At 42.7% G+C, this 17,134-nt stretch overlaps 1 protein-coding gene across 1 annotated transcript in view; it reads right to left on the bottom strand.

Moving 5' to 3' along the window:
- Nucleotides 1–330: 330 nt before the first annotated feature.
- The window catches only part of LOC145398706 (uncharacterized), a 61,982-nt gene continuing 45,178 nt past the window's right edge, over nucleotides 331–17,134 (bottom strand). The window contains exons 3-4 of the mRNA XM_080271508.1: nucleotides 2,794–3,029; nucleotides 331–514 (exon numbers count right to left, since the gene is read on the bottom strand). Coding sequence (XP_080127634.1) covers nucleotides 331–514; nucleotides 2,794–3,029 — 420 coding nt within the window. The remainder of the gene's footprint in view (nucleotides 515–2,793; nucleotides 3,030–17,134) is intronic.

Genomic DNA, 17,134 nt, shown 5'->3' with positions numbered 1-17,134 from the left:
TTCAATTATATCAGTGTCTCGTGTTCTGTAGGGCTCAGCATACTTCCCTTTCTTCTCATTGATTGTCAAGTTAGTATACTCGACCAATAAATTAATTATTTCTAGAGTGATGAAGAGTGCCAAGAGGTCTGTAAGTGAATGGGAATTTAGGGCTGGTCCTTTTGGCCCTGCTCTAAATTTGATAATATTGTGAGTGCAGGTACGACCAACTAAAATAGGAACATTCTTCTTCCACTATGTTGTTTTGTATATTCCAATCCATCCTTCACTCTTTTTTTTTTTTTTTTTTTTTTTTGGGGGGGGGGGCTCCTCTGGTAGATCAACTGGCTCTTATTCATAACAGTCGGAGTCAGGAACATGTTTATCCTCTTCTGCGACATCATCTTCACCTTCAGTTTCGGAGGCAGGAACATACTCATCCCCTTCTACAACTTCTTCATCTTCTGATCTGCTTACAACCGCCTCCTCCAACATCTTTTGAATCCTTAGCCTCTCGGCTTCATTCATCTTGTACCTGAAAAGATGGATAATTTTTATCAATTAGAAAGTTTCTATAAAACAGTTATAAGAAATTATGCATTATCGTCTTAGCTAAACTCATAATTATATGACTGAATGAGTAATAAAATACACTGAGAGCAGCAATTCATTGTAAACATATATTAGAGAGGACTGATATATATTCTCCATAACAAATCTACATAAATTCATTTCCCATTGAAATTAAAAACATTTCATAAATCGTGAAAATATACCTTGGTTAGTCTGGTGGGGTGACTGGACACCCCAGGGGGGAAGAAAGTGTGTGTGCCTCTCACTACAGCACAGGCAGGACCGCGCAACTCCACGTGCTCCTTCCCCTCACTGAATCAGGCGAGTACTGGAACGGAGAGAAAATTTAATCAAGTTGCCACCTAGGAAATATGAGCTTTATAAAAATTTGAGGGTGCCAAAACACCCCACAGAAGTAACGTAGGGTTAAGGAAATCCCCTTGGCGTAGACATTAGCCACCAGTCCAAGAAATTTCTGTGTGATAGCAAGCTGTCCTTTGTTGCATTTTTGGAGCACTTTGGTGCTCAAAACACAGGCTTGCCATAGCAAGCTGTTCTGAGTGTTTGTAATGCACCATGAACTGGTAAGTTGTTGGCATGCATTGTTTTGGTGCTCAATACACATCACACACAGATAGCCAGCTCACGGCTGGATTAAGCATGTGGGAGGCCCGGGGCCCGCTTGGAAGAGAGGCCCCCTTTCCAACTCCCCCAGTGGCATACACCACAGATTGGTAACCTAAATCCTAATATATAAATAGGACACTTTTAGTTAGGAAATACTGAACGGGGACTATTCATCCAATGCTGTAATATGTAATGCATAAACACGAAATGAAATGAACACAAGTTGCTCTGGTGGGAGGCCCCCTCTTGGTGGGTGGCCCAGGGCCCGGGCCCCTTGGGCCCCCCCCTTAATCCGGCGGTGAGCCAGCTCTATTGGCTCAGTTACGAATGGTGGCTAATTGGCCGCCCATTCCCCTCTCTCTGTGTCTAACGCACGCACTCTCTGATGCCACCACAATTCTCATAACTCGTAAAGCGTTTTCTCTGTGCGTATTATTAGAATTTCCCCCCCTGCGTTCGCCACTGATTGTTCATACACTCCATTTCGCTCGCAATTATTCCTGATACCCCTATCTATTCCACTTACTTTATACTGGCAATGTCAGACTTCCATCGTTTCACCCTTTAGTCAGTACAATAAGTAAGTCGTCATAAACTGTAAAAAAAATAAATAAATAAATAAAGCCAAATTGAAATAGGTATGAATCTCGGAAGTTGGATGTCCTGAGCCGGCAGGGAACCAGTAGATTTACGGTGTGGTGGCCATCATTGGAGAGAGGAATATCAAGATAGCGGCACGGCTGTTGGCTGCCACGGTGACGACATGCCTGGTGACGCTGGGCAACGGACATTTGTTGAAGAAGAGGTGACACTGTTTAACCCTCTTAAAAAAAAAAAAAAAAAAAAAAAAAATCAAAGTGACCAGTGTTTAATGAATTTTTGCATGTAAAGTTTTTTGGCGCATCCACAGGCGTGTGCAAAATTTGGTGCAAAACGACTGTGTGGGAGCAGCTGTTGTCTCTCTCTCTCTCTCTCTCTCTCTCTCATGTGCGCATGCTCTCTGATGCCACGCTGCTCTCACCGGAAATGGTCGACCTCGGGAATCGTTGTCACCACGTGAACATGGACACACTTGCTCAAGCTATTGCGTCAGAAAATAAATAGAAAAGAGAAAGATCTAAAGATAAACTTGAAAATTGCCTCGGTGGTTAGCCACAAATTCGGCCTCCTAAGGGCAGTTCCGGCCATCCCGGCCTCGAAGCCATAACAGTAGACTCGGAGGCCAATGCCACCATGTCTATATTCTTCTCCATGCTAAGTTACCCATGTACCCCAATTTTAAGCCTCCTTGGGGCTCCAGTATGGCCTGCTGTAAAATTACACAACATACAGCATAAATTGACTGACAGTTTAGGAGTGTAGACTTAACAAATTTAATACAACTCGCGTGAAATGGCAGTTTCAGCTAATCTAGCAGCAAGTGCTAAAAATGTCGAAACACCATGAAAATTCCTGTGCGAGGAATGACGGTACAGTTTCTTAATCAGTGCGACTTACTCGAAATTTCTGAAGGCTAAAGTTGATTTCTGAAAGAAAAAAAAAAATCTTCAAATAGGACACCCAGGTGAGAAAATCCCTGTAGTGGAGGGGTTAATATCGGCTTAAAAGCATTACCTGAATTTTGTCAGATCATCGTTGATAATGGCGATGAGTGAGTCAGTGCGAGAGAATGTCTTGTGAAGGTGATGGAGGGTGTGGAGGCGGTGGAGAGGGAGGCGAGTGAAGGCAAGCAGCCTCGTTGTCTGAATCATCAGTAGGTGAGTTTTGAAGGAAGACTCGGCAAAAGTGGACAGGAAGACTGGATCGTCACTCACCACCACCACAGTCATGCACCAAACCACCTCTCTCAGCTGTAAATGACACCAGTTTAATAAGAAGGTTGTTTAGAGCTTCTGATATCACGTTGTTATCTATCTGTCTATCTATTGCCAGACGCTTTAATCCCTTATACGGGGTGGCCACAAACAAATCGCCTCCACGTCACCCTGTCCCCTGCCATTTCACAGCCCTGCTCCCAATTCACACACACCCTCTCTCATATACCTCTCCACTTCATCCCTCCATCTTATCCTTGGCCTTCCCCTCCCTCTCTTCCCCTCCACCTTATTCACATACACTCTCCTCGTCAGTCTCTCAGTCTCCGTCCTCTCCACATGCCCAAACCACCTCAGTGTGCTTCTCCTACTGGTCCCTATCACAACCATATCCACACCACAATGCTCTTTCACATCATCATTTGTCAGCCTGTCTCTGCATGTGAACTCCACAGGCTCCTCTCAAATAACTCATTTCCTCTGCTCACACTCTTGACTTGAGTCCCTCCAACAAGGGTTGTTAATTTTCTGTTTTACATCTACCAAGTTTCACACTGTACGTGAATGAGTTTTTAGGTGTATTTCAAAACATTAAACGTTTTCACTTCGACTTCATAACCAACTGAACTTGGAAACCATTTTGTTTAAAATGTCATCATGCCACTTGCAGAACTAAGCATTATACAGTCCCAGTCGGTAAAGCTGACCCAACTACCATTGCTCTACTGTGCCCTTTCTGCCAGCACGTCATAGAGGAGTGGTATCGGTTTGAAATTTTAGGTTTTAGAAGGAAAGACGGGCTTAAGCTAATGATGAAAAATGAGGAGGGAGTTCAAAAGTGTTGGCAAAAAGATCTATCAATCTATCTATGTATTTATAGCTAGACGCCTTAATCCGTAAGAGGTGGCCAGAAACAAATCTCCACCAGGTCGCCCTGTCCCCTTCCATTTCGCTGCCCTCCCTCCAACGTACACTTCCTCTCTAATTCGTATACCTACAGTATCTACTCGATCCTTCCATACGATCTTCGGTTTCCTCCTCCCTCGCCCCCCCACCACGTCACTTCCGTACACACTCCTAGTTAGTTTCTCACCATCCTCTCCATATGGCCAAGCCACCCTAATGTATTTCTCCTGACGCTTCACATCCACATCGACAACACAACGCCCCTTCACTTCATTTGCCAGTCTGTCTTTTCATGTAACTCTTAATGCTCCGCTCAGATAGCTCATTTCCACTGCTCTCACTCTTGACTTGTCTGCTTTCAACCAGGACCCAGCTTCGCTTCCATTCGTTAGAGTACAGATCACAATATTGTCATGCAGCCACATTTTCTGCCTCCATGCCCACTTACTGCTGTCAGGGAATAAGAAACCTTTATTCCCTGCTGTACCATTTCAAGCACTTAATCCTCCAAAATTCCATCCCCACTCATCACACTTCCCAGGTACTTAAATGCACTCACGGTTTCCATTTCCTCACTATCTAGCCACACTGCCTAGGTAAACTCTTTCACCTTCGTCTTCCAACTTGTACCTTTTCTTCTGCCTGAAAGTTTGTTCTCATTCACCCTGTCCCAATGAAGAGGGACCATTCCAAGCCCACTTACCATCGCTTAATTCCTTTAACACCCTGTATCTCTGTAAGTTTTTGAATCTGTTCCTAACACTAAAAAAATTAAAGCATTTTTCCTCCCACAAGCTTCTTTCTGATTGTTGGTATGGGTTCCTACGGGGACGCTCCACTGACGATCTTATAACCTGCCTTTCAGACTCCAAGTCATCTTCCTCTCGGGACTTTGGCGAAAGCTTTGCCACTGCACTTGACATCTCAAAGGTTGTCGATCGAGTCTGGCAGAAATCTTTAATATCCAAAATGCCCTCTTAATGGTTTCTATCCTTCTATCCGCGCCTTCATCTCTTGCTTCCTTTCTGGTCGTTCTATAGCTGTTGTTGTGGATGGCCACTGTTTGTTTCAAAGAGCCATCAGTAATGGTGTTCCACAGGGGTCTGTCCTGTCACCAACTCTCTTCCTTCTATTCATCAGTGACACTTTAAGCTGTACATCTAACCCTATCCAGTCATATGCTGATGACTCCACTGATAACCTTTCCATTCGCTTCTCTGAGTGCCCATCTCAGCAGTTACTTCAGCAAACAAGAGCTGAAACCATGGCACACCTAATGTCTGACTTTGCTCATATCTCCGATTAGGGTAAAAATAATCTTATTCTATTTAATGCATCAAAAACTCAATTCTTACATCTTTCAACCCAACAAAATCTTCAAAGGAGTATCCTCTAATTTTTAACAACATCCAACTCAATCTTGCATCATCTTTAAACATACCTCAGGTTTCATTCTCTCAGGATTTATCTTGGAAAGATCATATTACCTCTCTTCTAAAATATCCTTCCAAGAGACTAGGTGTGGTACGCCGACTCTGTGTCTTCGTTACCCCTGCACAGTTGTAGACTTTCTACACAGGTTTCTTCACTCCTGCGTACAGTACAACTCTCACGTGTGGGAAGGCTTCCCACACATAGCTCTTCTCAACAAGGTGAAGTCAAAGGCTTTTCATCTCATTAACTCTCCGCCTCTTCCTGGCTCCTTTCAACCTCTGCCTCTTTGCTGCTCTCTTGCTTCTTGTCTCTTTTCTATGGTTACTTCAATGGTCATTTTTCCTCTGAACTTTCTTGTTGCATCCCTCCATCATCACGAAGGGTGTGCAGCACTCATCTAGCAGCAAGGTCTCATCCATTCTCTATCCAACTCTCTAATGCAAAAGCTAACCATTACTCCCAGTCCTTCATGTATGCAACAGGTCGACTCAGGGACTGTCTCCCTCTTTCTGGCAACATCTTGTGGCTGTGTTCTTTGACCTTGAGAAGGCTTATGACACTGCCTGGCGCCATGGCATCCTCCGACAACTTCATGCCTTTGGTTTAGGTGGTTGTCTGCCTGTGTTGCTTGGAGACTTCTTGTCTTATCGTGTGTATCGGATTCGTGTGGGTTCTACCCTCTCTGTGCCACTGTGCCAGGAGGGTGTCCCACAGGGGAGTGTCTTAAGTGTTTCTCTTTTGCCGTGGCCATCAATGGTATCGTTGACACTGTGCCTGCTGGGGTATCCTCATCCCTTTATGTGGATGACTTAGCTATATGGTTTTCTGGCTCCCACATGTCTGTTATTGAGCGGCATATGCAACTTGCCTTGGACAAGATTTCTGCCTGGGCCACTTCCAAGGGCTTTCGTTTTTCCACTTCTAAAACTGTGGCTACGCACTTCTGTGGGATGAGAAGGGGACACACGGACCCTGATCTGCAGCTTAGTGGCAGGAGACTGTTGTGTGGCAGAGGCGAAATTCCTGGGCCTGACGTTTGACTGCCGTTTGACATGGGATTCACACTTGGTAAATCTTAAAACATCATGTATGAAGGCTCTCAATCTATTGAGGGTTCTGTCCCATATCTCTCGGGGTGCTGATTGGAGGACGCTTGCATTTGTTTCAGGTTTTTGTAACCTCCAAGCTGTCAAATGGCTGTGAGGTATACTCCTCTACCACAGAGTCCAGATTAAAATCTCTAGATGCTGTCTATCATGCTGGTCTTCTTCTCACAACTGGGGCTTTTTGGTCGTCTCCAATTCCCAGCTTGTTGGTGGAAGCTGGTGTGCCTCCCTTAGATCTACTGCATCAGTCTGTTGCAGCACGATGCTGGCTCTGGATTCGTCGATTTCCAGATTCACTTGTCTGTGAGTGTGTGATGAAACAGTCTTGTTTTTTGTATTATAGTAGACACCCTCGCATGCTTTGCCCAATTGGCTATAGGGTTTGGAATATTATGGAGGTGTTTGGTTTGTCAGCAGTACACTGAAAGCAGTGATGAGAAATAGGGAGGTGAGTATGGAAATTAAGAAGTCACTGCATGATGGTATTGTGATCCCTACCCTGACGTATGGAAGCGAGGCGTGGACCTTGCAAGAGGGGAACAAGTCAAGAGTGAGAGCAGTGGAAATGAGTTACTTGAGAGGAGCATGTGGAGTGACGTGGAGGGACAGGTTGACGAATGAAGAAGTGAAGGAACGTTGTGGGGTAGATGTGGATGTGGTTAAAAAGATTAGGAGAAATACACTGAGGTGGTTTGGACATGTGGAGAGGATGGAGAATGAAAGACTGACTAAGCGGGTGTATGTAGGTGAGGTGGAGGGAGGGAGAGGGAGGGGTAGACCGAGGATGAGATGGAGGGATGGAGTTGAGAGGTATATGAGGGGGGGGGGTGAGTTGGGGGGAGGGGAGTCAAATGGTGGGTGACAGAGTGACTTGGAGGCGTTTTGTCTGCGGCCACCCTTTGCGGGATTAGGGCGTCGGGCTATAGATAGATAGACCTGTCAGTCCTGTTTGAATCCCAAGGATTGCCCCATGGATATTACCCAAGGTAACTTTCTGGAGGTCTTTTGTAGGCTCAAAGGATTCTGTCGGTCCTCAGTGTCTTTTACAGTTATTTTTAGAACAATCTTCTAGTCATGATGGTTCTGTACCTGTGTATACTGATGGCTCTAATTCCGCATCTGGTGCTAGTTTTGGAGTGGTATTTCCCAATTTTAGCCGTGGAGGTAGTCTTCCTTTGGTTGCCTCAGTTTTTACTGCAGAGTTGTCAGCTATCGTTTTAGCCCTAAAGTTGGTGCTTGTTCACCCTGACAATTATTTTACTACTTTTAGCAACTCTTAAGGGGCGCTTTTGGCCCTGGACTCTTTTAACTCTTCCAATCCTATAGTTTTAGCTATCTTGGAGTGGCTGTTCCTCATTTGTCGTTGGGGGAAGAGGGTGGATTTTTGTTGGGTTCCCGCACATGTTGGAGCGATGGGCAATGAGAAGGCAGACGCATTGGCCAAGGCTGCGGCTTCCCAACAGCCCCCAACTGAGTGTCTGCTACCTGCTTCTAATGTAACACCTTACTTGCGGTACGGAATTCATACGTGTTGGGAGAGACACTGGGATGGTGTCGCTTATAATAAGCTGAAAGAGGTCTTTCAGAGAGTGGTTGTGCCAAGGCTTCTCTCTTCCATGCCTCGGCGATTGGAGGTGGCTCTTGCTAGGCTTCGCATTGGGCACTCTCGGCTTACGCATGAGTTCCTGATGAGTGGTGAGACTCAAACCGTACTGTGATGATTGCCTTGTTTCGCTTACTGTCCGTCACTTGCTGGTCGAGTGTCCAAGTTTGGAGGACCTGTGTCAGAGATTCCTCCATAAGCATAGAGGGGCAGATGGTGCCTACTGTCTCTCCTCAATGCTTGGTGGAGCCTATTGCAATTTTACTGATGTTTTTAGTTTTCTTCAGGAAGCGGGCCTCCTTCCACTTTTATAAGTAATTGATATTTTCTTTTAACTATTCTTTTATTATTTTCAGTGTTTCATTTCTAGTAATAGTAATTAACTTTATTTTGAATATGCACTATTAATTTGCTGAGTCTTTAAGCTTGTTGTCCGGTGGCATATGACCCTGCAAGTTGTGCTGGCAGTTTCTACTACAATCAATCAATCAATCAATCTCCCTCTTTCTGTATTTCCTATTGCCCGTCATTTAAATGCAGTGTGTCCTAGCATCTCGAAATGAACTGATCTTGGATACGGCTCCCTGTTATTTTGTTTTAGTTTTTACTTGGAGGGAACAATCTTGCAGGCTTCTGGCCTTTAGTTCCTTCTTCCTTGCATAAAAAACTATGCATTCAGTGACTTCATTCCTTTCGAAGACCACAACTTTACTCTTCCTTACATTCACCTTTAAATTTAGTTTCTTATACCCACCCAAGCTCATTCGCCAAGCCTACTCGTAACGGGGGTGGGGGGTGACGCCTGATTCATAGCCTTCCTTCTCCCTTTCTATTATTAGGATATATGAATGGTCACCATCCCCTACAGGGTAACAGTGAAGCCAACCGTTGGGGTGTTATGCTGGTCTCTTTAGTGGAATATGGGGAGTTGGGCATTTTAAACTCCAATGATTTATTTCCATAGCTAGACTGGGACTTTTACTGCCATTGATTTGTTCTTATCTTCAGCTCATGCTGTTTTAGATTTTATCTAGGATATGTTGCCAGACCTTTATGGCAGTGACCATTTTCCATTACTCATAACTGATAGTGCAGGTGGGCCTCAGCCTCGTCTTCCTCGCTGGCTTCTAGATAAGGCTGACTGGCCACTTTTCAGGGAATTAAGTTCCATTGCCCTTTCTTTCAGTGATCTTGGCTGTCTTACTGAGGTGGTGTCTTATTTCACTGACATGTTGCACTTCACAGCCCTGTTTTTTATTACAAGAATGAGGGGTCAGTTTCCTAAACCTCCGGTTCCTTGGTGGAACTATGCAGTTCAACAGTGATAGCCAAACGAGTCACCTCTCGACTTCGTCATCGCTGTGGGAATCCTCAGTATTTGATGGTGTATTGGGGGGCACGGCTGGCAACCGGGGCATTCAAGTCATTCCCGATGTCAAGTTTGTTGGTGGATGATGGTGTACTTCCCATGGACTTGCATCGCCAGTCATTGATGATGAGGTGTTGGCATCGTCTTCACTGCATTCCAGACTTAATTTCTTGTGTCATCATCTTCCAGGATTCTCAATCTTCTGTTTATGAAACCTGTCCTAGTCTCTTGACGCCCTTTGGTTACAGGGTCCGGTCTGTACATTAGCCATCTGTGTTCCGAGACTGGCAGTTTGTCCACATTGGATCCCAAGGGTGAGTTTTTAGTAACTTCCATGTGTGACATTTTTAAAGCCTGTTGTGTGTAAAAATGGCTCACTTCCCTCTCAAATGTCCCTCTGTCTCTTTTTAGAACATGTCTCCACTCATGAGGCTTCTGTCCCCGATCTATAATGACGAGTGTAAGACTGATACTGGAGTGGGCTTTGGTGCTGTCTTCCCTTTCTTTAATGCACCACATCCCGGCAGATTTTTCATCAGTGCCCCCCCCCCCACACCAATCCTGGCAGATATTTTATTTATTTATTTATTTATTTTTTCTAAAACCTCCGCTTTTGATGAGAAACATTGAAAGTTCGGAGCGAAAGTGCTCAGGTGAGTTTAGAAATACAAATACAGGGAACGGTATCCTCACCTTTGTACCGTGTTCTCTCAGGCCAGGCTCCACAGAAGACGTTTTCTTGGGAGGGGTAACTATTCCAAACCACTCATTATTGTAAATATTTATTTATTTGGTACGAATTAATATGTAGTACAAGAGTATATTGGTTTTCACACAATAGTATATGTATCATCAGAGACGATATGCAGAATTAGTGCAGTGTAATCTGTTCGGAAGGTTTTCTGTTTCTTTAGTAACAAATTTTAATATGTTATTTCATTAAATGATATTATATAAACATTGTGTTACCTATATCTGATTTACTTTTGTATGTAATTTGTTTTTGTGTAATGGGATTGTTTTAGTATTAAGAAGTACGATCTTCGGAGGTAACCTCATGACCAGGGAAACAGAGTAGGCTAGTTCTCGTCAGGCAGCCGTGGTTGTGACGTGGAAGCCGGCTGCTCTGGGCTGGTGATTTCTGAGTAGAAACCAGCACTTGTGCATATGGATTCAGGACTTGTACTGTAGGATGAACAAATTTGGTGCTATGAGTGATCCAGTATCTTGATGGGTCTCCAGTGGCGGGAGGTACTGTGTAGGTTAATGACCTGTTTATGTTTACTGCAGTGTGCTGTATTATACAACTGTACAGATTTCTTCTCAGTAGTTACCTTACGTGTGTGATAGTGAGGCATATTGTTGGTATATTGATCCAGGATAGGATATGTGAGAGATGATCTGAGATAGGCTTTATCAACTGGTATTGGGTCACTTAGTTCAGGGTACTGGGAAGCTAGTTCGGTGTTTAGGGTATTGTGAACATTTCAGTATTGGTGTGTTTTGCGGGTTGAAACGTCATCAATAAAGTTACAACAGCCTGCTCTATATTTCACTGGAGTCACCCTACATTTCAACATAGCTTCGAGATGGATGTTGAAAAAGAGTTACAGCTACCCAGGGAAGCCCGCACGTTGGGCAAGAGGAATTTTATTAGAAAGTGTAATCTTTTTAAAGACACATCTAGTCAAGAGGAAGTCGATGATGTGTTAGCTGACGTGTGTATGGAGGTATGTGATGCTTACTCAAGAGTTTAAAAGTGTAACGATGAATATGTATCACTGCTTTTGAAAGGTGGTAAATAAGAATGTGTTATTGTGGAAGCTGAGAACTACATTGATGAGCTAGAAAGAACAAAGTTTCAAGTGTTGTGTACACATAGAAAATTAATTAAAGTGAAAGGTGGAGAAAAGGAGTCTGGTGACAAGGATAAAAGAGTAAAGGTGAAATGTCTTCAACCTCCAGAGTACAGCGGTGAGATAAGGGAGTATTCCAACTTTAAAGATTATAAGAAGTTAATGGAAAGTATTTTTGATAAAGATCCATATGCATTAAGATCCTGTCTCAGTGGGATAGCACTGAGCTCAGTGAAGGGTGTAGAAAATGATTATGACAAAATGTTTGAGAGGCTGGATGAGAAGTTTGGAAACAGCTGCAAATTAGTAGAGGCTGTGATCTGTGATTTGAAATCGATTAAGTTTGTTAGTGAAGGGGATAATAAGGGTTTTTTGAAAATGGTGAAGAAAACTGAGAGGTGTTGGTTGAATTTGAAAAGAATGGGTTTAGAAGGAGAAATGAATATGGCAAACATGGTGAGTTTTGTGGAGAAAATAATGCCCGGTATGCAAAAGCGTGAATGGATTATTTGGTCTGAGAAACACAGAAATACTGGAGATCTATTTGAGAGATTGATGGAGTTCTTGCTAAGAGAAAAGAGAGTGTTGGAGTATATGGATTCAAGTGTAAGATCAAGCACGACAGGCAACAAATCACTGTGTCACAATGCTATCAGTGATGTAAATTATGAAAGAGGAATAGATGATGTAATTGTATCTGTTCAGAAACTTCAGGAAGACCAAACTGAACTGAGGCAATGTTTAACTCATTTAACATAAGCTATATTGGACTTGGCAAAGAGTAGAACTGATCAGGACACTTCTCAGCCTCAGAGAATTAGGTGCTGGCTACATGATTCTAACACACATAATATAAACAATTGTAAAGAATTTAAATACATGAGTAATGCTGATAAAGTTGAGGCAGTCAAGCGAAACCGTGTATGTTTCAACTGTCTTAAGGGATATCATGTGTTGAAAAGGTGTCAGTTAAGGAGAACCTGTAACATGGTAACCACTGAGGATCAGAGGTGTGGCAAGTATCACCACCCCTTACTTCACGATGACTATGTTGATGGACTCTTGTTTTACAGAGCACTGTCTGTGAAATCTGAATTAAAGATAAGAGAAAAGGCACTTTTGATAAGTAAACTATATGCTGGTAGTAGTAACTTACCTCTGAACATTTTGTGGGATCCAGGAAGTAACAAACCTCTTGTGAAATTTGCTACAGCTTCCAGACTGGGTTTGAAAGGCAAAGATGTGAGTTTGTCAGTTACTAAGTTGGGAAGAATGACAGAGCGGTTACAGAGTAAGGTGTATGTTATTCCCATAACTGACTTGGAGGGTAAAGTTTGGCATATAACTGCCTATGGGATCGAAGATATAACCTCAGCTATTTGTAAGGTGGATTTGAGTAAGGTAGCAGAATTGTTTGAAGACATTACAGTTGATGACTTACATAGGCCAGAGGGTGATATTGATTTGTTGGTAGGTACGGACTGGTGTAGCTTAATGACTCAAGTTACAGCATCCGTGGGAAACTTACAACTTATGCAGAATATGTTTGGTTACTGCATTCGTGGATCACATCCAAAGATCAAATTTGAGTCAGAAAAGGAGACTAGCTTTAATGTCACTGTGAGTCATATTGCTAGTACAGTAAAACCAAATGACATAAGTGTGGAAGATACATTAAGTCTGAAATTGAATCTGGAAAGATGCTTTGAAATTGAAGGTCTAGATACTTACTGTGTTCCTAAATGTGGTGGGTGTAAATGTGGCTCATGCGCACTAAGGGATAAGAATTACAGTATTAAGTAGGAAAGGGAGTTGGTGATGATAAGTGATGGACTGAATTATAACCCAGAATGGAAGTGTTAGAGTGCCAAATATCCATGGATTAGAGAACCTGAAGAACTGCCTAATAATGTAACTGCTGCGATTGTTAGAATGAAATCAACTGAAAGAAGACTTGAGAAATTGGGGTCAGAGTATTATAAGATGTATGATCACCAAATTCAGGATATGGTAAATAGAAATGTGGCCAAAAGGTTATCAATGAAGGAGATGAACGACTATGAGGGACCTGTACATTATATTCATCATCATGAGGTTCTGAAACCTTAACTCGAGTTCAACTCCGGTCCGCATAGTGTTCAACTCGCCAGCCTCCTATACGGGCCGGATGTTTTAAATAGCCTAGTTGGGATTCTATTAAGATTCCCCCAGGAAAAAATTGCATTTACTGGAGACATCTCAAAGTTGTACAACTCTGTAAAACTGGGATTGTTAGAGCAGCACACCCATAGGTTTCCCTGGCGTAAGATGGATGTCAAGAGGTCTCCTGATCATTATGTTCTAACAGCAGTGGCATTCGGAGACCGACCTAGTGGTGTAATTGCCATGACAGCTCTGAGGAAAACCGCTGAAACGTGTGAAACAAAATTTCCTAAGGTAAAGAACATTGTAAGTAGGAACTCGTATGTGGATGATATTGTACATAGCTGTGAGGATGTTCCCAAAACTAAACAGCTAATGAATGACATTAATCTAGTTCTGTGTGAGGGCGGTTTCAAAATTAAACACTAGATTATATCAGGCAATAAGGTAATGGATGAAGTTTTGAATATATTGGACAGTCGTGATGAAAAGGTTCTTGGCTTGAACTGGGATCCTACAGAGGATAAGTTTGTTTACAAGGTCAAGCTGAATTTTTCTAAAAGGATTAGGAACATTCGTGAAGGTCCTTGTTTGAACAAGTCAGATTTAAAGAGCAGACTACCAAGGGTTTTGACCAAGAGAATGGTGCCGAGTCAGGTAGCAGCGGTGTATGATCCGTTGTGGTTGATTGTCCCCTTCATGTTAACTCCAAAATTGTTAATGAGGGAGGCTGTAACGAGCAAAAATAGCACGGGGACTGTGTATGGATGGGGTGATGCAATGCCAGATAGGCTGAAGGATAAATGGAGTAATTTCTTTAATGAGATGTATAAACTGGAGGATTTATCATTTGCCAGATGTGTCAAACCTGATAATGCTGTTGGAAATCCCATGCTTGTAATTTTTTTAAATGGTAGTTCTCTGGCATATGGGGCCTGTGCATATGTGAGATGGGAGTTGGCCAACGGGTGTTTTGAGTCATGCTTGATTATGGCTAAGAGCAGGATAGCCCGGTCAAACAACTGACAATACCTCGCTTGGAACCGTGTGGTGCAGTGTTGTCATGCCGATTCCATATCCTAACTGAGAAGGAGTGTGGAAGTTTCAGTCTGTCATGCACATAGTTGATTCATCTATAGTTAGAGCACAGATACAAAGAGGGTCTTACGGGTTTGGCACCTTCATAGCAAATAGAGTTGGAGAAATACAGGCTAAAAGAGATCCAGGTGATTGGTGGTGGGTTAGAACAGCGGAAAATCCAGCTGACCTTCCTACTCGACCGTGTCATCCTAATTATCTATGGTGCAATTCTGAGTGGTAGAGAGGATCAGATTTCCTTTCATATCCAATCTGTAAGTGGCCAATTAGTAAATCCTGCAATGAAGAGTTGCCAGATAGAGTAGGTGTTGTTATGACGTGTGTCCAGAAGGGATCTAGAACATAATACTGAACTCATAAGGATAGACAGGTACAGTAGTTATAAAAGGCTTTTGAGGGTTATGGCGCAAGTGATTGGAGCGGTTAGAGCTAAATCTTTCAAGGCTGCCTTGTATCAACCAACTCCTGTTACGCTTAAGGAAGCAGAGACATATTTCATCCGCATAGAGCAGAAAACCTTACAACAAGATTGGAAAAGGGCATATCGGAGACTAGGACCCAGAATTGATAATGAAGGTATAATCGTTGTTGGTGAAAGAATGTCTCAGTGGCTTAAAGAAAACTGGAATCAGGATTCCTTTATTCTCATGCCATCCAAGAGTCAGATTGTCAAGTTGTATATACAACATCTGCATGGGACAGATCATGGAGGAGTAGAGTGTACCTTAGCAAAGCTGCAAAGTAAAGTCTGGGTCCCTGGTGCCCGACGATTGATTAAGGCAGTGAAGAGTCAGTGTGTTATCTGTAAAAGGTTAGAAGCAGTGACTGTTGGTCAGAGCATGGGCCAAATTAGTTCCGAAAGACTAAATCCTGCTCCACCGTTTCATCACACTTCGTTGGACTTGTTTGGACCTCATGCTATCAAAGACACTGTAAAACGGAGGACTGTTGGTAAAGTGTATGGTATCATTTTCACTTGTCTTGTTACCTGCGTGGTGTACCTATTCTTAGCTGACAGTTACAACCCACAGAGCTTTCTGACTGCTTTTAAGCGATTTGTGTCAATTAAAGGATATCCTCATACAATACATTCAGATTCGGGTACCCAGTTGGTAGCTGCGAGTAAGGAACTGAAAGTCATGAGGCAGAACTGGTATTTATCAAAGATCATGGAATCAAGTGCTGATAAAGGTACCACTTGGGTATTTAATAAGTCTGCAGAGGCTCAATGGCAAAATGGTTGTAGTGAAGCTTTAATTAGATCAGTTAAGCGAGCTGTCGCCATTGCAATTGGAGATTCTAAACTGACTTTTGGAGAACTGCAAACTGTATTATTCAAAGTGGCAAATCTTTGAATGAGAGGCCGATTGGCATGAAACCTGGTGCTGATGTTGAGATGGGCTCTTATTTATGTCCGAATGATTTGTTGGGTAGGGCTAGTGGTAAAGTGCCAACAGGCATGGTAAAGGTGGGACACAATAGTACCAAAGGTAGGCTAGAGTTCATGGATCGTATTGTCAATAGTTTCTGGAAGAAATGGCAACGAAATTATTTTCCAACCTTAAATTGTAAGACAAAAGTGGCACGTGAGTCAAAGAAATGTTCGTCCTGGTGACATAGTTCTTCTCATGGACAAAGATGCGGAGAGAGGAAAATGGAAACTTGCCCAAATAAAATCGGTAGAGCCGAGTAGAGATGGGAGAGTAAGAGATGTTACTGTATGTTATAAAATTCAAAGACCGGGAAGTACCTATAAATGGCCAAGAAGATATCTGTGTAAAGAGGTCTGTGCATAAGTTGAATGTTGTTGCCAGTAGAGAAACTGACTTAAATTGGGCTGGGGAGTGTATCGTCAGAGATGATATGCAGAATTAGTGCAGTGTATCCTGTTCGGGAGGTTTTCTGTTTCTTTAGTAACATATTTTAATCTGTTATTTCATTTAGATAATATTATATACACATTGTGTTACCTATATCTGATTTACTTTTGTATGTAATTTGTTTTTGTGTAATGGGATTGTTTTAGTATTAAGAAGTAAGATCTGGGGAGGTAACCTCATGACTAGGGAAACACAGAAGGCTAGTTCTAGCAAGGCAGCCATGGTTGTGACGTGGAAGCCGGCTGCTCTGGGCTGGTGATTTCTGAGTAGAAACCAGCGCTTGTGCATATGGATTCGGGACTTGCACTGTAGGATGAACAAATTTGGTGCTATGAGTGATCCAGTATCTTGATGGGTCTCCAGTGGCGGGAGGTACCGTGTAAGTTAATGACCTGTTTATGTTTACTGCAGTGTGCTGTATTATACAACTGTACAGTTTTCTTCTCAGTAGTTACATTATGTGTGTGATAGTCATGCAGCATGTATAAATTTTTGTATGTATTCTTACGAATGATACTTTGTTATATTGCAGTGAGGCATATTGTTGGTATATTGATCCAGGATATGATATGTGAGAGATGATCTGAAATAGGCTTTATTAACTGGTATTGGGTCACATAGTTCAGGGTACTGGGAAGCTAGTTCGGTGTTTAGGGTATTGTGAACATTTCAGTATTGGTGTGAGTTTTGCAGGTTGAAATATCATCGATAAAGTTACAACAGCATGCCCTAGATTTCACTGGAGTC

The sequence above is a fragment of the Coenobita brevimanus genome, chromosome 46, assembly GCF_032717465.1.
Source record: "Coenobita brevimanus isolate Jiangsu-jjx chromosome 46, ASM3271746v2, whole genome shotgun sequence".
Classification (NCBI taxonomy): domain Eukaryota; kingdom Metazoa; phylum Arthropoda; class Malacostraca; order Decapoda; family Coenobitidae; genus Coenobita; species Coenobita brevimanus.
Note: the sequence above shows the minus strand (reverse complement) of the source record. Positions and strands in the feature narration are given on the sequence as shown.